The sequence below is a fragment of the Peromyscus eremicus genome, chromosome 4, assembly GCF_949786415.1.
Source record: "Peromyscus eremicus chromosome 4, PerEre_H2_v1, whole genome shotgun sequence".
Classification (NCBI taxonomy): Eukaryota; Metazoa; Chordata; class Mammalia; order Rodentia; family Cricetidae; genus Peromyscus; species Peromyscus eremicus.
In genome coordinates this window covers 15,860,724-15,876,571 of record NC_081419.1, presented here as the reverse complement: position 1 = coordinate 15,876,571, position 15,848 = coordinate 15,860,724, and the positions used below count along the sequence as shown (strand labels likewise).

Sequence of the window (15,848 nt, the reverse complement as noted above, 5' to 3'; positions counted from 1 at the left end):
AGGCGAAAGACCCAAGTCCTCTGGTGTTTGGGGCCAGGTGGTGTTGAATTCTTGTGTGGCCTGAGAACAGTTGGCACTGTACAGGAAGATGGGTCAGAAAGAACCTTAGGAATAGGCTTGTAGCAGCTAAGTCAGAAGGTGCCATAGCTACTGGTTTATACCCTCTTGTCAGCCTGGTGTGCCATCAGGTATACATATGTGAACAGTTACATATGTGCCCTAAAGACTAGTAAATTATAGATTCTAGAAGGAGGAGCCATAGCTATTTTTTCTGTATGAGGGAGTTCAGCTTTGTGGCCTGACTTTGGGCTACTGAGTAGGTGGAGCCACAGATAGGTTGCAGACTCCTTGGGAACCCCAAGTCTCTCAGCTTTTCTGTGCTGTGGTCCTTAGTAGTGAGAAGAACCATTTCCCATGAGATTCCATGTTACCTGTACATGGAGGATGAGCTCTGATTCATGCCCATATCACCTCATCTCTCTTCAGACCTCCACATGTCCTATGGGGCCTTTTCTCAGAGATGGGGCAGAGGCCATAGTTTTTGTTATAATGGGGCTGAAATCCTTATCAGAATAAGATACAATTTTTTGTTTTGTTTTGTTTTTTTGAGACAGGTTTTCTCTGTATAGTTTTAGTGCCTGTCCTGGATCTCACTCTGTAGACCAGGCTGGCCTTGAACTCACAGAGATCCACCTGCCTCTGCCTCCCAAGTGTTGGGACTAAAGGCATGTGCCACTGCCACCCAGCAAGGTACAATTTTTTAAAGCCAGGTACTTGCCTGTAATTCTAAGACTAGGAAGGCTGATAAAGGTGGATTCCACAAGTTTGAGGCCAGTGTAAACTACATAGTGAGTATCAGGCCAGCTTAAGCTAAATATGAAACTCTGTCTCAAAACAACAACAACAAAAAACCAAAAACCTCCAACCCTAAATTCTAAAACAACAAGCAATAACTGGTAGTTTTAGGATTCGTTCACGTGAATCCCTAGTCCTGTTGCTTTATGGAGGTGGTGGCTGATGCACATTTATATTGTTCGGCTCATATGGGCTCCATGTTTAAGACTACAGGAGGAAGATTGCCCTGAAGGGCTCTAGGGAGAGTCTGCTGGCTACCTGTTGATGTGGATTGCACTGTAGGCTTTGTCTTCACGAGAGAATCCTACCCACCATACTGCTCTTGGACAGTGAGCATCTGGAACACATAGAGCTAGTCCTGGCCACTCAGTGTCTGCTCTTTGTGGAGTCTAACAATCCCCCAAACTTCTTTCCACAGGATATCTATGGCCTGTATGATCCTCGATACAGGCCCTATGACAGCTCAGCATCTGCTTATGCCGAAAACCATCGCTATTCAGAGCCTGAGCGGCCCAGCTCCCGAGCAAGTCACTATTCCGACCAGCTCACTCCCAGGTGGGATCTGCGTCCGATGCGGCTGCTTGACTCTCATATTCAGTTGTTTGTATTGCTGGCTGTGATGGTAACTTAGTGATTAGAATAATTCTTTATCTGTAGAGAGTGCTACAAACCCATTTAGTCACCAACAGGAACTAAGCACACTGCCACATGCAGCCCTAGCAGAGCTGTTGCTTAGCATTTGTCCCTAACCCCTAGCTAGGCCAGATCCTGTGCAAGGTTATAAAGAAGTAGATGCTAGTAGATGGGTGGTTGTTCCTGTCATAGGCACACCCATTCTGCTGGCAATTTGGTGGTGCATGGTTAGAGCTCTTAGGCTGCTGTAGATGTTCTCAAAGTCTTGAGAACATTGATCACAGTGATGGCATAATTCACAGATTCATCAATACAGGGACTAAAAGTACAGGGACTGTTCTCTAATACAGGGACTGAAAGCTGTGTTTGGTGCCTGACTCTGTCCACTTTGCTGGAAGTTCTCCCCCACCCCACCCCCAACCCTGAACCTGCATATCTCCTATACTGGCTATCCATGCCTCTCTTTTGTAGTCATAGAAGAGAGATTTGGAAAGAAACCTGGCCTTGTGCCCTCTGAGTAAGTCTGTGAGCCAGGTCAAAGTTCCTTCTGCATTCTCAGTTGCCTAGAGCCTGCTTTTGATCTTGAGTCCACTCTAGGCTATTGCGCAAAATAAATGGGATGTGGGCCGTGGTCACTGTGGACCCTGCTACCTTGGTTCCTGCAGTTGTCCTGCTTAGTCAAGCCCAGGAGTAGGTGCTTGTGGTAGCTGGCTCTGTTACAAAGGATGTATCACTCTTTTGCTTAGCAGCTTCCAGCTGCTAAGGTTATATGTGCACTTGCTTTCAGAATTTTCTGTAGTCAGGTTCTTAGAGGTATTTGGTGACTTGTCTGAAGCCAGACTGCTTTGCATGTGAACCTTTGTCCATTTAGGTAGCCCTAGTGTACCGTCTGCAAAAGGTACACCCTGAACCGTGTGCAGATGTGCATAGCTAATCATTCTGGGTCTTTATGAAACAAAGCAATTTTGAAGCTTAGGTGAATTCTGGAGTACCTACCTGATAGGTGTGAGGCTCTGTGTTTGATCCGTAATACACTCAAGCACATGTACATGTGTGCATGTGCAAACACACACACACACACACACACACACACACACACACACACACACACACGAGTGGGTGCAGAGACAAAGAGAAAGACACTTGATTGTGAGAAAATTCTTGGGATCTTAGATAGGAAGTAGCATTTGAACTCATACAGCTCAGCTTCCTGATTCAAAGTCTGTGAGAAGACAAGAGGCCTGTGGATCTGTTTGTGGAGTGCAGAAGGAAGAGAGCATGGGAGCCAGAGCCACAGTGTGTCTTCCCACTGTGTTATTTCACCTTCCACATGTCTTCCTGCAGTTTCATTTAAGAATTAACTTCCAGTGCTGGGCAGTAGTGGCATACACCTTTAATCTCAGCATTTGGGAGGAAGAGGCAGGAGGATTTCTGAGTTATAGGACAGCCCAGGAGCTCCAGGACAGCCAAGGCTACACAGAGAAACACTGTCTTAAAAAAAGAAAAGAAAAGAAACATAAAAAGAATTAACTTCCAAGAGTGACTGTATGACACAGAGGCTCAGACTAGATGTAGTTACCACTGTTGTGATTTGTCACTATGACTGCAGCTTTCCCTTCAGCTCTTGGGGTCCTTTGAGTGTCTTCAACCTTCATTTGTCACAGCCTACAAGAGAGTCTGTTCTCTTGTCTCTTCTGTCTATGTGTGTGGACACTCAGTGTTGATATGATACTCAGTGTTAGGGAGATAAGGTCACTGTCAGACCTGTTTGAGGTGGAGTACATTTCTCATGTTTGTGACTGTGTTTTTCCTGAACTGTAAGTTGGTGAGAGCAGTTGAGGTAGTGGCATGTCCTTGATCTCGCTCTGTATCAAGATGTTTTTCTAGAGCCACTGCCATGCAGATGAAAGTCTGGAGTGGCCAACCTGAATGAAACCTTAAGGCCAGGCTGGTAATAGTCCTGTGCTGGGCAGCTGGGTGAGCAGTTGTTATGCTAGCCAAACAGCCAAGTTCAGGGTACCAGAAAATTAAAAACAATATTTAGTGCTTTTGAGAATCCCAAGAGTGTCAGAAACACATACACCCTCCTTTGAGTAAATCTCACCTTCTCCGTAACGAGTTGGGGTCATGGTTCAGTCTATTGGCATAGAGGAAGCTAACTCTATTGATCTGCTGGCCCTGGCTAGTGACCTTCCCTTAAAGAGTGTTAAAATTGTCATTTTCTTGTGGCTCACAACTAATCCCATTACTGTGGAGGCATAGGCAGGAGGATCGTCATGAGTGTAAAGCCATCCTAAGATACACAGTGAGACCTTGTCTCAAAAACAAAAGAATAAAAGAAAAAGAAAGCAGTAGGAATTTTAGGTTGGTTTTGAGTTTAGTGCTTCTTGTTGCTTAGTATGACATAAAAACTTGGTAGGATACAGCACTGAAACACAAGAGGTATCAGTTCTTTTGTTGAACATGGTCCTGTAGTCATTTTGATAAGCTTAATTTCAGGTAGCTACATAATGAATTCCACAGTCTGATCTTTGTTTCTGCTTGTGATCTGTGAGTTTTCCACGGCTGAGGTGATTTTATGAATGTGTGAATTTTTGGTTGGCTAATTCCTCACTACACTTTAAGAAACAAAAACTGTGTTTAACAGCTCTTTTTTTTTTTTTTCCCCTCCTTCAGGCAAGGTTATCCTGAAGGATACTATAATTCTAAGAGTGGATGGAGCAGTCAGAGTGATTACTATGCAAATTATTACTCCAGCCAGTATGATTATGGAGGTATGTTTAGAAATTGTAGCCATTATCAGGGGACTGTCCAACCACTGCCTGTGATCATGTAGCCATGTACAAGTCATGGTCTGGCAGGTGAATCAAGCTCACTTTTCCTTTCACTGGCCTGTGTTTTTATCTTAAGAGCCAAAGTAATTGAGAATTCTTAGCATCTGAGAATCATCATTTTGACAACTTTATTGAAAAGTCACATTGTACTCACAACATGGCATCTGTTGTATTGTCATAAAGTATAGTGATTAGTTCTGAGACTTCCTGGTCTACTTGTGACTATTTAAGTATGAGCTAATGAGACTGTGGTGGGATGCAAGACTGGCTCCCCAGTCACATTGCCACTTGAATGCTCAGAAGCCACTTGAGGCTGATGCTTGCTCCTTGGTGACAGATGTAGCATGTCCATTGTGGCACTTCTAGTGACTTTATAAGCTTCCATACTTCCCTTCCACAAAACATATCCTGGGGAAAGCTTTGAGTTCCCTTAGCAACCCTGCTGTATGCTATTGTACCATACTGCCCTACAGTCCCTTGACAGGTCTACATGGTATTTCCTTATGCCTCCCAAGGGGCTCTTTGCCCCTTAAACATTGCATTAATTTTAAACAGGAGTATTATACACACTCCCCTAAAATGATACCTCTTGTTTGTTCGTAATGTTAATATTTCTTTTTAGAGTTAGCTTTTAATGAAATTATTTTTAAAATATTCTGAAACACAAGCTGGAGAGATAGATCAGCTATTAAGAGCACTGACTGACTACTCTTCCAGAGGACCTGAGTTCAACTCCCAGCACCCACATGGCAGCTCACAACATCTGTAACTCTAGTTCCAGGGGATCTGGCACCCTCACACAGACATACATGCAGGCAAAACACCAGTGCACATAGAAAGAAAGAATCCCCCCCCCCAAGCTGAGGACTGAACCTAGGGCCTTTAGGCAAGCACTGTACCACTGAGCTAAATCCCCAACTGAAATAAATAAATCTTAAAAAATATATATCTTGGGCTGGAGAGATGGCGCAGAGGTTAAGAGCACTGCTTGCTCTTCCAAAGGTCCTGAGTTCAATTCCCAGCAACCACATGGTGGCTCACAACCATCTATGAGATCTGGTGCCCTCTTCTGTATACATAATAAATAAGTAAATCTTTAAAAAAAAAAAAAAAAAAAAAAAAATATATATATATATATATATATATATATATATATATCTTGAATCACATTAGGAAGATAATTAGTATAATTTGTAGTTGAGATTAACTATTAAAAAATATTATCAAGGCTGGGGCTATAGCTATACATCTGACTATTCTTGAAGCCTTAGGTTTGATCCTTCATATCATAAAACAAATCAAAAAAGTGAAAAAAGAACTTAATATAGAACTCTTTTCTTTTTTTCATCTAAATATGTGTATTGAGAGAACAGCCAGTGACTGGCACATCATGATCAGGAGGCGCTGGCCTCTCCGGATCGGGGCCTGTACTCTAGACCATGCCTGTCCTTTACTCCTGACCTGTCCTCCTGCTCCAGGGGAGCAGGGTGTATCTTCTGTGTGTTGCTGCTGCACTCATCCCTTCATTCTCCATTTACAGACCCAGGCCGCTGGGATCGTTACTATGGGTCTCGCTTCAGGGACCCTCGCACCTGGGACCGGAGGTACTGGTACGACTCCGAACATGACCCATACAGGAAGGAAAACTATGCCTACAGTGACAGGTTGGTGAGATGCACGTGTGTGAAGGAAGTTGGTGGGAGCTGAGGTGTGCTCTTGCTTGCCTTCCTCCTGTCTTTGGAAGTAATCAGCTGTAGTTGTGGAGCTTCTGGGAAGTAATCTCTTAGTGTCTGAAAGAGGAAGCCTTGGCCACCTCTGGCCTATGGGAGAAGAACTGGCTCAAATGTGTTCCTTCCCAGTGGCTTTGGGAGGACCTTAGGTCTGCCCCCTTTCTTCAGTGCCCTTCTCCATCCTGCCCATAACCCAGGAAAGAAACCACCCTCAAGTTGCACCTGCAGTGTGTTCTCTGAGATCACCTGCGTCTGAACCTAGGATTTGGTTTCTTGTGCCAGGCCTGCAGGGATAGCTATAACTAACATTCTTCAGGGTGAAGACAGCCTCAGGATAGAGGGACAAAGGGAGGGCAATGAGCAGTGAGGGCTAACTGCAGCCTTAAGTTCCTGAATAGTTACATGGTGTCCCAGGGAGTTGCCCTTCCAATTCCCTGCCTTGGTCCCTTGTTTACTCTAGGCCTGAGAAATGTGATGATCACTGGAGGTATGACCCTCGCTTCACGGGGAGCTTTGATGATGACACTGAGCTTCACAGGGACCCCTATGGAGAAGAAGTGGACAGGCGTAGCATCCACAGCGAGCATTCAGCACGGAGCCTGCACAGCACTCACAGCCTGCCCAGCTGCCGAAGCAGCCTCAGCTCCCACTCACACCAGGTGTGCTGGGCAGGCTTGGCAGGGGGAAGAGCAGGTGTTAAGTCAAGACCACAACTTTGTCTCTGCCTAGTTCTAACAGTATACCTACCTACTGTCTTTCTAGTGTTCATGGGAACTCACTTTCTCTGCTTGATTTCTTTCCCAAGAGTCAGATTTACAGAAGCCACAATGTGACTGGCGGTTCCTTTGAGGCCCCTCATGCCCCAGGCTCATTTCATGGTGATTATGCCTATGGCACCTATGCCAGCAATTTCAGCGGTGCCCATGGTTTTCCAGAGTACAGCTACCCTGCAGACACCTCCTGGCCTACTGTGGAGCAAGGTGCGTCTCAGCAGTTCAGATTGAAGCCACCAGGTTGGGATAGAACAAGGGAGTCCAATCAGCTGCTCTTTGCAGGCTGTGCCCACTGTCCCGAATGTCATGGTTTGTTGGTACAGGCCAGTGCTGGCCCTTGGATTGACATTTCTCTCAGGGTCTGAGAGCTGTCTGCCTGACCACATGTGCATTGTTAATGTATAACTTTGAGTCCAGTCAAGCCTTGGATGACTCTTCTCTATGTTCCCACACTAGTTATGTGGGTGAGCAGTCTTGGAACTCCTAGTTCCCCTTGAGAGACTCTTGTTCTGATTTGTGCCAGTATCCCATTTTGACTCCCTCCTGAAAGATGTAGCTTTAGAAGATGTTGCCGAGAGCTCCCCTAACTGAAGCACCAGTCAGTAAGAAACTGTTTTTGTGTGTGAGTTGTTCAGCTCTTTTGCTCTTGGGTGCTCTGTGACTAGTCTGAAGCTGAGCTGGCCAAGGAGCTTGGGCAGGAAGCCTGAGCTGGGAATCTGGTTCAGAAGCTGTTAGACATGACCAGCTAGCTCATTGTTTTCCTTCCTATTTATTTAAATTCAGCTCCATCAAGACCGACCTCTCCTGAGAAATTTACAGTGCCTCATGTCTGTGCCAGATTTGGTCCTGGTGGTCAGCTCCTTAAAGTGATTCCCAACCTGCCTTCAGAAGGACAGCCTGCACTAGTGGAGATCCACAGCTTGGAGGTAAGCATGACCCGTGGCGCTTGCTACACCCTGCAGCCTTGGAAAGTGCGCTTTCCTGAAAAACTTTGGCCTATAGGGCTTTTGTGCTATTTAGAGCCTGGCTCTTCTCCTAGAAGTCAGTACTTCAAGCAGGTGCTATGGTTGTTAAATATGGGTTGATGATGTATGCTTTTCTGTCTTCTTTTATGCTTTGAGAGTGATTGTTTTTTTCAGTAATGGAATGGGACTTGGAGGACACTTACTCTTTAGCCTCAGAAGAGTCACATGTGTCAAGACCCAAATAGGTTCATGCTCATATAATTGTTCAAGCACCTTCACCCTCTGGGTAGAGGGATGAGTGTGGTCCAGGGATTGGCTCTATGACTCACTGCTGGTGATTCTGACTGTACATGTGAGCCATTTTGCCTCTCATTGCAGACCTTGCTGCAGCACACACCTGAGCAGGAAGAGATGCGCTCCTTCCCAGGACCTCTTGGAAAGTAAGGTTCCCTGTTGCGATGTCTCTTGATGTCTGCCATAATGGCAGCTGCTGAGTTTGGCTCACAGTTTTGGTACCACCATTCACTGAATGTTCATTCTTTCCCCCAGAGATGATACCCACAAAGTAGATGTTATTAACTTTGCACAGAACAAAGCGACAAAATGTTTGCAGAATGAGAGTTTAATTGACAAAGAATCTGCAAGTCTTCTTTGGAATTTCATTATTCTGTTATGCAGACAGAATGGGGTATGTTCCCTTTTACTTCTTGAATGTTCTCCCTGTTTGCCTTTAGTCTCAGAGTCTGTTTCCTATTCCTGTCCTGAGCTGTGGGCAGTGTCAAGCCTGCCATACCTCAGGAAGAGAGTCCACCCATGTCATGCTTCCTTGGGAAGAGCATCATGGCAGCAACCTGGGAAAGTAGGAGGAAAGGGAGGTGTAAGATTTGTGGTGAGCTGACATCTCAGCCCTTATGGGAGGCTGAGAATCAGTGTGTCCCTGCCACGTGAAGAGTCAGGCTTCTTTCCTGAGGTCTAACATACTACCTATGCGTACCTGGCTAGGCTATGACAGCATGGGAATTTCTTGTCATCTGGCTAGAAACCCTGTTTCTAATAAAATCTTATGCTGCCTTCCATCCTGTCCCCACTGACCCTGTAGACCGTGGTGGGAACAGACATTGCAGAGCTTTTGTTACGAGACCACCGAACTGTGTGGCTTCCTGGGAAGTCACCCAATGAGGCAAACTTGATAGATTTTACTAATGAGGCCGTGGAACAAGTGGAAGAAGAGGAGTCAGGGGAAGCCCAGCTCTCGTTTCTCACAGACGGTCAGACAGTGACCAACAGTGTGCTGGAGAAGGAGACTGAGCGATTCCGTGAGCTCTTGCTATACGGCCGGAAGAAGGTAGGTAGCTCTGCTGATATTTCTTCTAGTGTCTGTCTTTTGGCCGAGGAATAACACTAACCTCCTCCAGGAAGCACTACAGCAAGTGCTGTTTAGGAATGATGCCTGGCCCTTGCCTGACATCTCTGAAGGTATCAGTAGTGTTTTCTCTGAGATGGGCCCATGTAGAAATCTGACCTGCTCAGTTTATAGTCATTTAGAGAGAGTGGATGCTCATCTGTGTGCAGTCCTGGAATGAAGTCTTCTTACAGACTGAAGCTTCAGGCCAATTCTGTGTATTTTTGTTAAGATAGGGTTCTACATACCTGAGGCTGACAGTGTGCACAAGAGTGTTGGACGTAGCCAGGCGGTAATGGCACACGCCTTTAATCCCAGCACTTGAGAGTCAGAGGCAGGTAGATCTCTATGAATTTGAGGCCAGTCTAATGTACAGAGCAAGTTCTAGGATCGCCAGGGCTACAGACTGGGCTACTTTTGACACAGAGAAACCCTGTCTCCCCGCCCCCCCCCCAAAAAAAAAGAGTGCTGAAAGTGTGCACATTGGGGCAGAGGATGTACTGAGAGTGGGAGGTACTTCATACTGGCACATAGAGTTATGTCAGGGACATCTGATAGGCCCAGAGTTCTCTGTCCTTCACATTCTGATCAACTTAGGAAGTTCATGGTTTTAGTCTTGTTTGGGTCTAAGAATTGAACAGGATCATGTGCATGATAAGCATATACTCTCAAATACACACCAACTTAGAAAGTTTTTGTCTTTAAAATAGGGTCTTTGTGGCCCAGGATAGCATCAAACTCACAATCCTCTTGCCCTAGCCTCTGAAGTTCTGTGATTTAGGCTGTGTGCCACCACACCTGACTAAAAAGCTTATTTTTTGAAACAGTCTTGCTATGTTACCCAGGCAGGCCTTGAACTTCTGGGCTCAAATGGTGGTCTTCTCTCTGTTTCCTGGGTAGCTGAGACTTTAAGTGTGTGCCCCGATGCTCAGGAAAAACTCATTTGTGGTCCTTAGGATTTTAATATGGATGTTTCACAGCTGGTTGAAATCATAGACCCTATTGGCTTTTGTGAATATTTACTTCAATTGCTAAGATTTTGCCTCCTAGCCAAAAGTGCTCAATTGTACCACAGATTATTTGGGGTGAAGGGAGACTATGTTGAGGATGCTGTTTGTTTTGGGAGAGTATTCGAGGAAGCCACATGTCACCTGGATAGAGAACCCATGCTGATACTGCACTCCTCACATTGTGGTACTGCCGCTTGTTTCTAGCTGGTGTCCTGGTGTCCCGGAGGGAGAATAAAAATAGCATGCATCCATAGGCACTCACTAGAGGGGAAGGGCAGAAGGACAAGACTGTACTGTCATCTCTACACCATGAACATATTTGTCTTTTGACCTGCCATATTCATCTTTTTTTCTGTGTGTACATGACAACATGTGGTTCTGCCTGGTCTAATGGTAAGTACTCTGATCATTCTCATGAGCCCTGAAATGCATTGCAGGATGCTCTGGAGTCTGCCATGAAAAATGGCCTATGGGGTCACGCTCTGCTGCTTGCAAGTAAGATGGACAGCCGGACACATGCCCGTGTCATGACCAGGTGAGCTGGCTTATAGTGCACCCCCATCCAGTTGCATAACCTGACTTTGGTACTCAAGTATCTTGCCTCTACTGTGGGGCTTTCAGCTGTGGAGTCATAGGCCTCCTTGACCCTTCTTGGGTTATACTGTTGAGGGAGTTTTAAATTATTTATTGCTTGATGTTTTTTAATTTCTATAAAATCTCAGTGAATTCTTCATTCTGACAGTTAATAAAGGACTGAGAATGGGTTGAAATTTCTTTTAACTGAGCCAGAGATAGATCTCCCCATTCTCTGTACACATAGGTTTGCCAACAGTCTTCCAATCAATGACCCCCTACAGACTGTCTACCAGCTCATGTCTGGACGGATGCCTGCTGCGTCCACGGTGAGTGTGCAGGTCCCCAGGACACTAGTGGAGGCCCATAGTCCAGTGGGATTTGTGCATGCTAAAGACTTTGACCATGGAGTCTGTCTGAAACCTCTGTTTCTTGCCTTGCTTTCTCACTGGGCTTGGCCATCAGGAAATTAAAGATGACAGTCTCTGAAGGATAAGGATTTGTTTGGTGTTCTCATTGTAGTGTTGTGGAGATGAGAAATGGGGAGATTGGAGACCGCATCTTGCAATGGTTTTATCCAACCTGAACAACAACATGGATGTTGAGTCTAGGACCATGGCTACGATGGGCGATACTCTAGGTGGGTTAGGTGTGAGGTAGGCCTTTGGCTGCCATGATAGACCCCAGAGTCTGGCTGTGTGAACTGTGCCAGAACCCATAAGAGACATGGTGCATCTTAATAAGTCTTATGTCTTATGACACCTTCCCTGGAGAGCTTCCAAGGACTGATGAGATGTGGTTGCTTTTTCTCTTCAGCATCAAAAGGCCTCCTGGATGCTGCACACTTCTGCTACCTGATGGCCCAGGTTGGATTTGGAGTTTATACAAAGAAAACCACGAAACTTGTCTTGATAGGCTCAAATCACAGGTAAGGAATCAATATATAGCAGTATCCATTTTTCTTTAAGAAGCAAAAGACCCCTGTCCTTCAGTTAATTTGAAAATGGCCAGCCTTGCATCTTTGCCATGTGGTGGGACATGCTTGGAATGACCTGCTCGGAGGTTGATGATGCCAGTAATGGCCACTTTTCAAAAGGAATAATTCACTTCTTCCACAGTTTGCCATTTTTAAAGTTTGCCACCAATGAAGCTATTCAGAGGACGGAGGCTTATGAGTATGCTCAGTCTCTTGGGGTACACACCTGCTCCTTACCTAACTTCCAGGTGAGCAGGGGCTGTGGGGGTTAGCCAGTGCTCACCTGTGCTTGCTTGGTTAGGTTTTTGAATTCTCACAAAAGTAATGATGGGTTTTTTGTTTTGTGGGTTTTTTTTGTTTTTTGACACCTCGAATATACAGTTGATCAAAATGCTATGTTGAATAGAGAACTTTTATTTATATTTTTGTTCTTAATATTTCAAATTAGATTTCAAGAACTTTTTAATGAGATTGTCTGATCTGACCCAATATGTGCATGTGTGCATGCGTGTGTGTGTGTGTGTGTGTGTGTGTGCCTGTATTGGTAGGGAATGTTTATAGTTTGCCCATGGTGCTGGGTGGTGGTGGCACATGGCTTTAATCCCAGCACTTAGGAGGCAGAGGCAAGTGGATAGATGGATCTCTATGAGTTCGAGGCCAAGCCTGGTCTACAGAGTTCCAGGACAGCCAGGGCTACATAGTGATACCCTATCTCGGAAAACAACAACGAAAACACTAAATAAATACAGTTTGCCTATGGCAAAGACAGTTGTCTGGATGTTTGGCAGCAGCAGGACTTCAAATCTTGAGCTGCTAGCTATGTCAGAGATGTTGTGAGGTGTGCAGGTGTCAACTTTGACCCTGTACTGTCACAGAGGCTGCTGTGGTGCTTACTTGGAAGATCTCAGGAGTGCTGGGAAGCCCCGGGATTCTGATGGTGCACTTGTCATTTCAGGTGTTCAAATTCATCTACTTGTGCCGCCTGGCTGAAATGGGACTAGCCACACAGGCCTTCCACTACTGTGAAGTGATAGCCAAGAGTGTCCTGACACAGCCTGGTGCATACTCTCCGGTGCTGATTAGCCAGCTGACTCAGGTAGGATCTTCTGGCACCTTCCTGTTGGCATTGTGCCAACGATAGGAAGGTTAGGCTTCATCTTCCTGGGCTTGGGGGTGGGGTTGTAGTGAGTGGTACTCAACAGAGTGACACCCAGAACCTACTTTAGATACTTTAGTGCTCTTGGGTGGCTGTTTCAGCTTTGCAGCATTAATATAGGAACCCTATAGGTACCCTGTGCCCATGCAGAAATTCAGCCATAAACTTGAAGATGAAAAGATCATCTATGTCCAGGGAACCTGCATTTACAGTGCTTTTACTTAGTTAAAAGCGCATACTTGTCAATCAGCAACTAGGTCTGAGTCCTAGTTGCGAGTCCTAGTTGCATCTCTGCCAGCTATTTCTTGTTGGTTTGATAAGCCTCCAGTACAGGTGCAGAAAGCCCACAGCCACTCTAAGCAGGTCCCAGTACATGGAATGTCATGTCAAGGTATCCCCTCCCTAACAGCTCCACTCCTAAAAATATGGAATTTTTTTCATACCATGAAATAAGTAAAGAAATATTCAGGTAAAAGAGGCTCATGCCCTGTCCCCCAGCTTTAACAGTCATTACTTAACAATGCTAAATTTGGTTCATCTGGATCCACTCAAATCCTTCCAAGGCCCTATCAAAGAAGTGCATCTTCCAATAGGCAGTGGTGACACACGCCTTTAATCCCAGCACTCGGGAGGCAGAGGCAGGCGGATCTCTGTGAGTTTGAGGCCAGCCTGGTCTACAGAGTGAGTTCCAAGAAAGGCGCAAAACTACGCAGAAAAACCTTGTCTCAAAAAACAAACAAAAAACCCCCCACAAACAAACAAACAAACAAAAAACAACAACAAAAAACAAGAAGTGCATCTTCCATGCTAGGCTGAGCACTGGGACAGGCCTGCTGATCCATACAAGTGTGAACTCCATCCTGGGCTCACTCTGATCACCCAATTTGCACAACCCACACATGACCTCCTTCAGCTCTAACCAAGTGTGTTGAACTTGAGGACAGTTTTGTTGGTGCCACCCAGCAGTAACAAGGACCTCTGTACTCTTTGGTTTAGATGGCTTCCCAGTTACGCCTCTTTGATCCTCAACTGAAGGAGAAGCCAGAAGAAGAGTCCTTTGTGGAGCCTGCCTGGTTGGTGCAGCTGCGGCATGTGGAGAGGCAGATCCAGGTGCGCCTTTTGACAGGACAGCCTTGTCCTAGAACTTGGCCTGGAGGCATCTGATGAGAGGATTTGTGCCCCTGTTGTTTTCACACTGAAGCATTTGATGGTGACACTGTGACTTCAGACGTGTATATGCTGTGGGAGTTTTCTTGTTGCTAGGAGGGCATTGGAGAATGCACTTGGATCCACATGTACTGTTGTGCATGGGCTGCAGTTTAACTCTGTTTCCTGTAGGAAGGCACTGTGCTGTGGAGCCCGGATGGAACTGACCCCCAGCAGTGTCACATCACACCAGGCTCTGAGGTAGAGCAGTTGGATGGCCCAGGACTCAACCAGCAGGCAGGACTGAGGGCCGACAACCCTCTACTGATGCCAAGCACTGAGCCCTTGATGCATGGTGTGCAGCTGCTGCCCACAGGTGGGACCCACAACACCCCTGGACTTGCTCACTGATGTCTGCTTTGGAATAGAGAGTGTTTTGCTACCAGGGATGAGGCAGTGTGGCACCATGGTGATTGGTGACCTTTAGGCTTCCTCCTCCTTTCTCTTTGTGCTTCCTCTTACAGTGAGCATGTGAAGTTGCAGAGCTTTAGGTGCTCTTCTGCTGATGTCACTGATACTCATGCTCCCCTGGCCCTTGACTGGCTCCAGCTGCCATTGAGCTGCTCACTTCCTGTGGAGCCTCACACCTCTGTCAGAACAAGTGCCACTGCTTCTTCCCCTGCAGCTTCTTCTCCCCATCTTTCTCATCTTGGGAAGGGTTACCCCATTTCTCCAGGAGGTGGGGTCCAGACCTCTCACTCATTTCTTGAACCTCTTTTCTAGTCAGGCAAGCAACTTTTCTGCCTGCTTGTCTTTCCTTCTGCCCCTGCTCTGCAGGTATCCCCAACTATCCTGAGGACAGGCAGGTCTTCCCAGCAGGTTAGCCCTGATACCCTCTATTCCAAAGCTCCCCTCCCACTTAGTGTGCTAGCCACTCCTGACTCAGGACCTGTTTTCCTTCTTCCTAGTTCATTCCCTGCATCAGGATTCTTTTTTGTATTGGGAGATAGGAATCTCACTCTGTTGCCCAGGCCGGTCTTGAACTTGTGGTTAACACCTATCTAAGCCTTCTGAGAAATTGGGATCATAGGCATGTGCCCTTGTGCCCAGTGTTGAGCTGGCAGAGAGGACTTACTCAAAAGTTGAGCTGTATGGATACCTGTGTGCACAATTAGTCTGTTTGACCCCTGGCAATGGGGAGAGTGCACTACCAAAGCAACACTGTGCTAGGGACCATTCAGTGTAGGCTGCAGCCTGTGCCCCACATCACCTCTGCTGATGGGCACTAGCGCACCCATCTTGCCCTTGGGCTCCTAGGACATGAATGTTCTGCTTTTTCCTAGACCACTGGTGGGTGCTGTTTTCAGCTACCTCATTATAAAAGAAGTGTGGCTATGCAGAGCAACTTGTAGGAAATGTGTTTGTGACGTGCCGATCAGTGCTTGCCTAGGAGCAGTCAGCCTCAATGACCTTAGACTTCCTCTTACTGTGCCCTGCAGCTCCACAGACATTCCCTGATGGCCAGCCAGCTCACCTTGCCGGGGTGCCGATGTTCCCAGTGCCAGTATCCCAGGGCCCCCTAGAGCTGGGTCCTACCTATGGACCCCCAGGGTCTGTGCTTGGTGTCCCAGAGTCCTCCAGATCTGATCCTGCAGTGCTGCACCCTGGGCCGGCCCTGCCACCCACTACACCATGTCTCCAGGAAAGTGGGCCTCCACTCCAGGAGGCCAGAAACCCAGACCCAGGTATGTCTGCTGAGGGATAGATGCTGTCCTGAGAGCAGAGTTAGCTGGTC

At 46.5% G+C, this 15,848-nt stretch overlaps 1 protein-coding gene across 10 annotated transcripts in view; it reads left to right on the top strand.

The window, feature by feature from the left end:
• Sec16a (SEC16 homolog A, endoplasmic reticulum export factor) overlaps nt 1–15,848 on the top strand; it is a 37,583-nt gene that overhangs the window by 8,977 nt on the left and 12,758 nt on the right. For all 10 annotated transcript variants that reach the window (XR_009378734.1, XM_059260344.1, XM_059260347.1 and 7 more), the window contains 18 exons: nt 1,274–1,410; nt 4,165–4,262; nt 5,863–5,986; nt 6,513–6,711; nt 6,858–7,032; nt 7,609–7,751; nt 8,169–8,230; nt 8,340–8,478; nt 8,890–9,135; nt 10,640–10,737; nt 11,023–11,104; nt 11,298–11,415; nt 11,592–11,703; nt 11,894–11,999; nt 12,707–12,847; nt 13,904–14,017; nt 14,246–14,429; nt 15,553–15,798. Coding sequence is in view for 9 of the 10 variants with exons in the window: in XM_059260344.1 (XP_059116327.1) it covers nt 1,274–1,410; nt 4,165–4,262; nt 5,863–5,986; nt 6,513–6,711; nt 6,858–7,032; nt 7,609–7,751; nt 8,169–8,230; nt 8,340–8,478; nt 8,890–9,135; nt 10,640–10,737; nt 11,023–11,104; nt 11,298–11,415; nt 11,592–11,703; nt 11,894–11,999; nt 12,707–12,847; nt 13,904–14,017; nt 14,246–14,429; nt 15,553–15,798 (2,524 nt within the window). In the remaining variant the exon portion in view is untranslated. The remainder of the gene's footprint in view (nt 1–1,273; nt 1,411–4,164; nt 4,263–5,862; nt 5,987–6,512; nt 6,712–6,857; nt 7,033–7,608; nt 7,752–8,168; nt 8,231–8,339; nt 8,479–8,889; nt 9,136–10,639; nt 10,738–11,022; nt 11,105–11,297; nt 11,416–11,591; nt 11,704–11,893; nt 12,000–12,706; nt 12,848–13,903; nt 14,018–14,245; nt 14,430–15,552; nt 15,799–15,848) is intronic.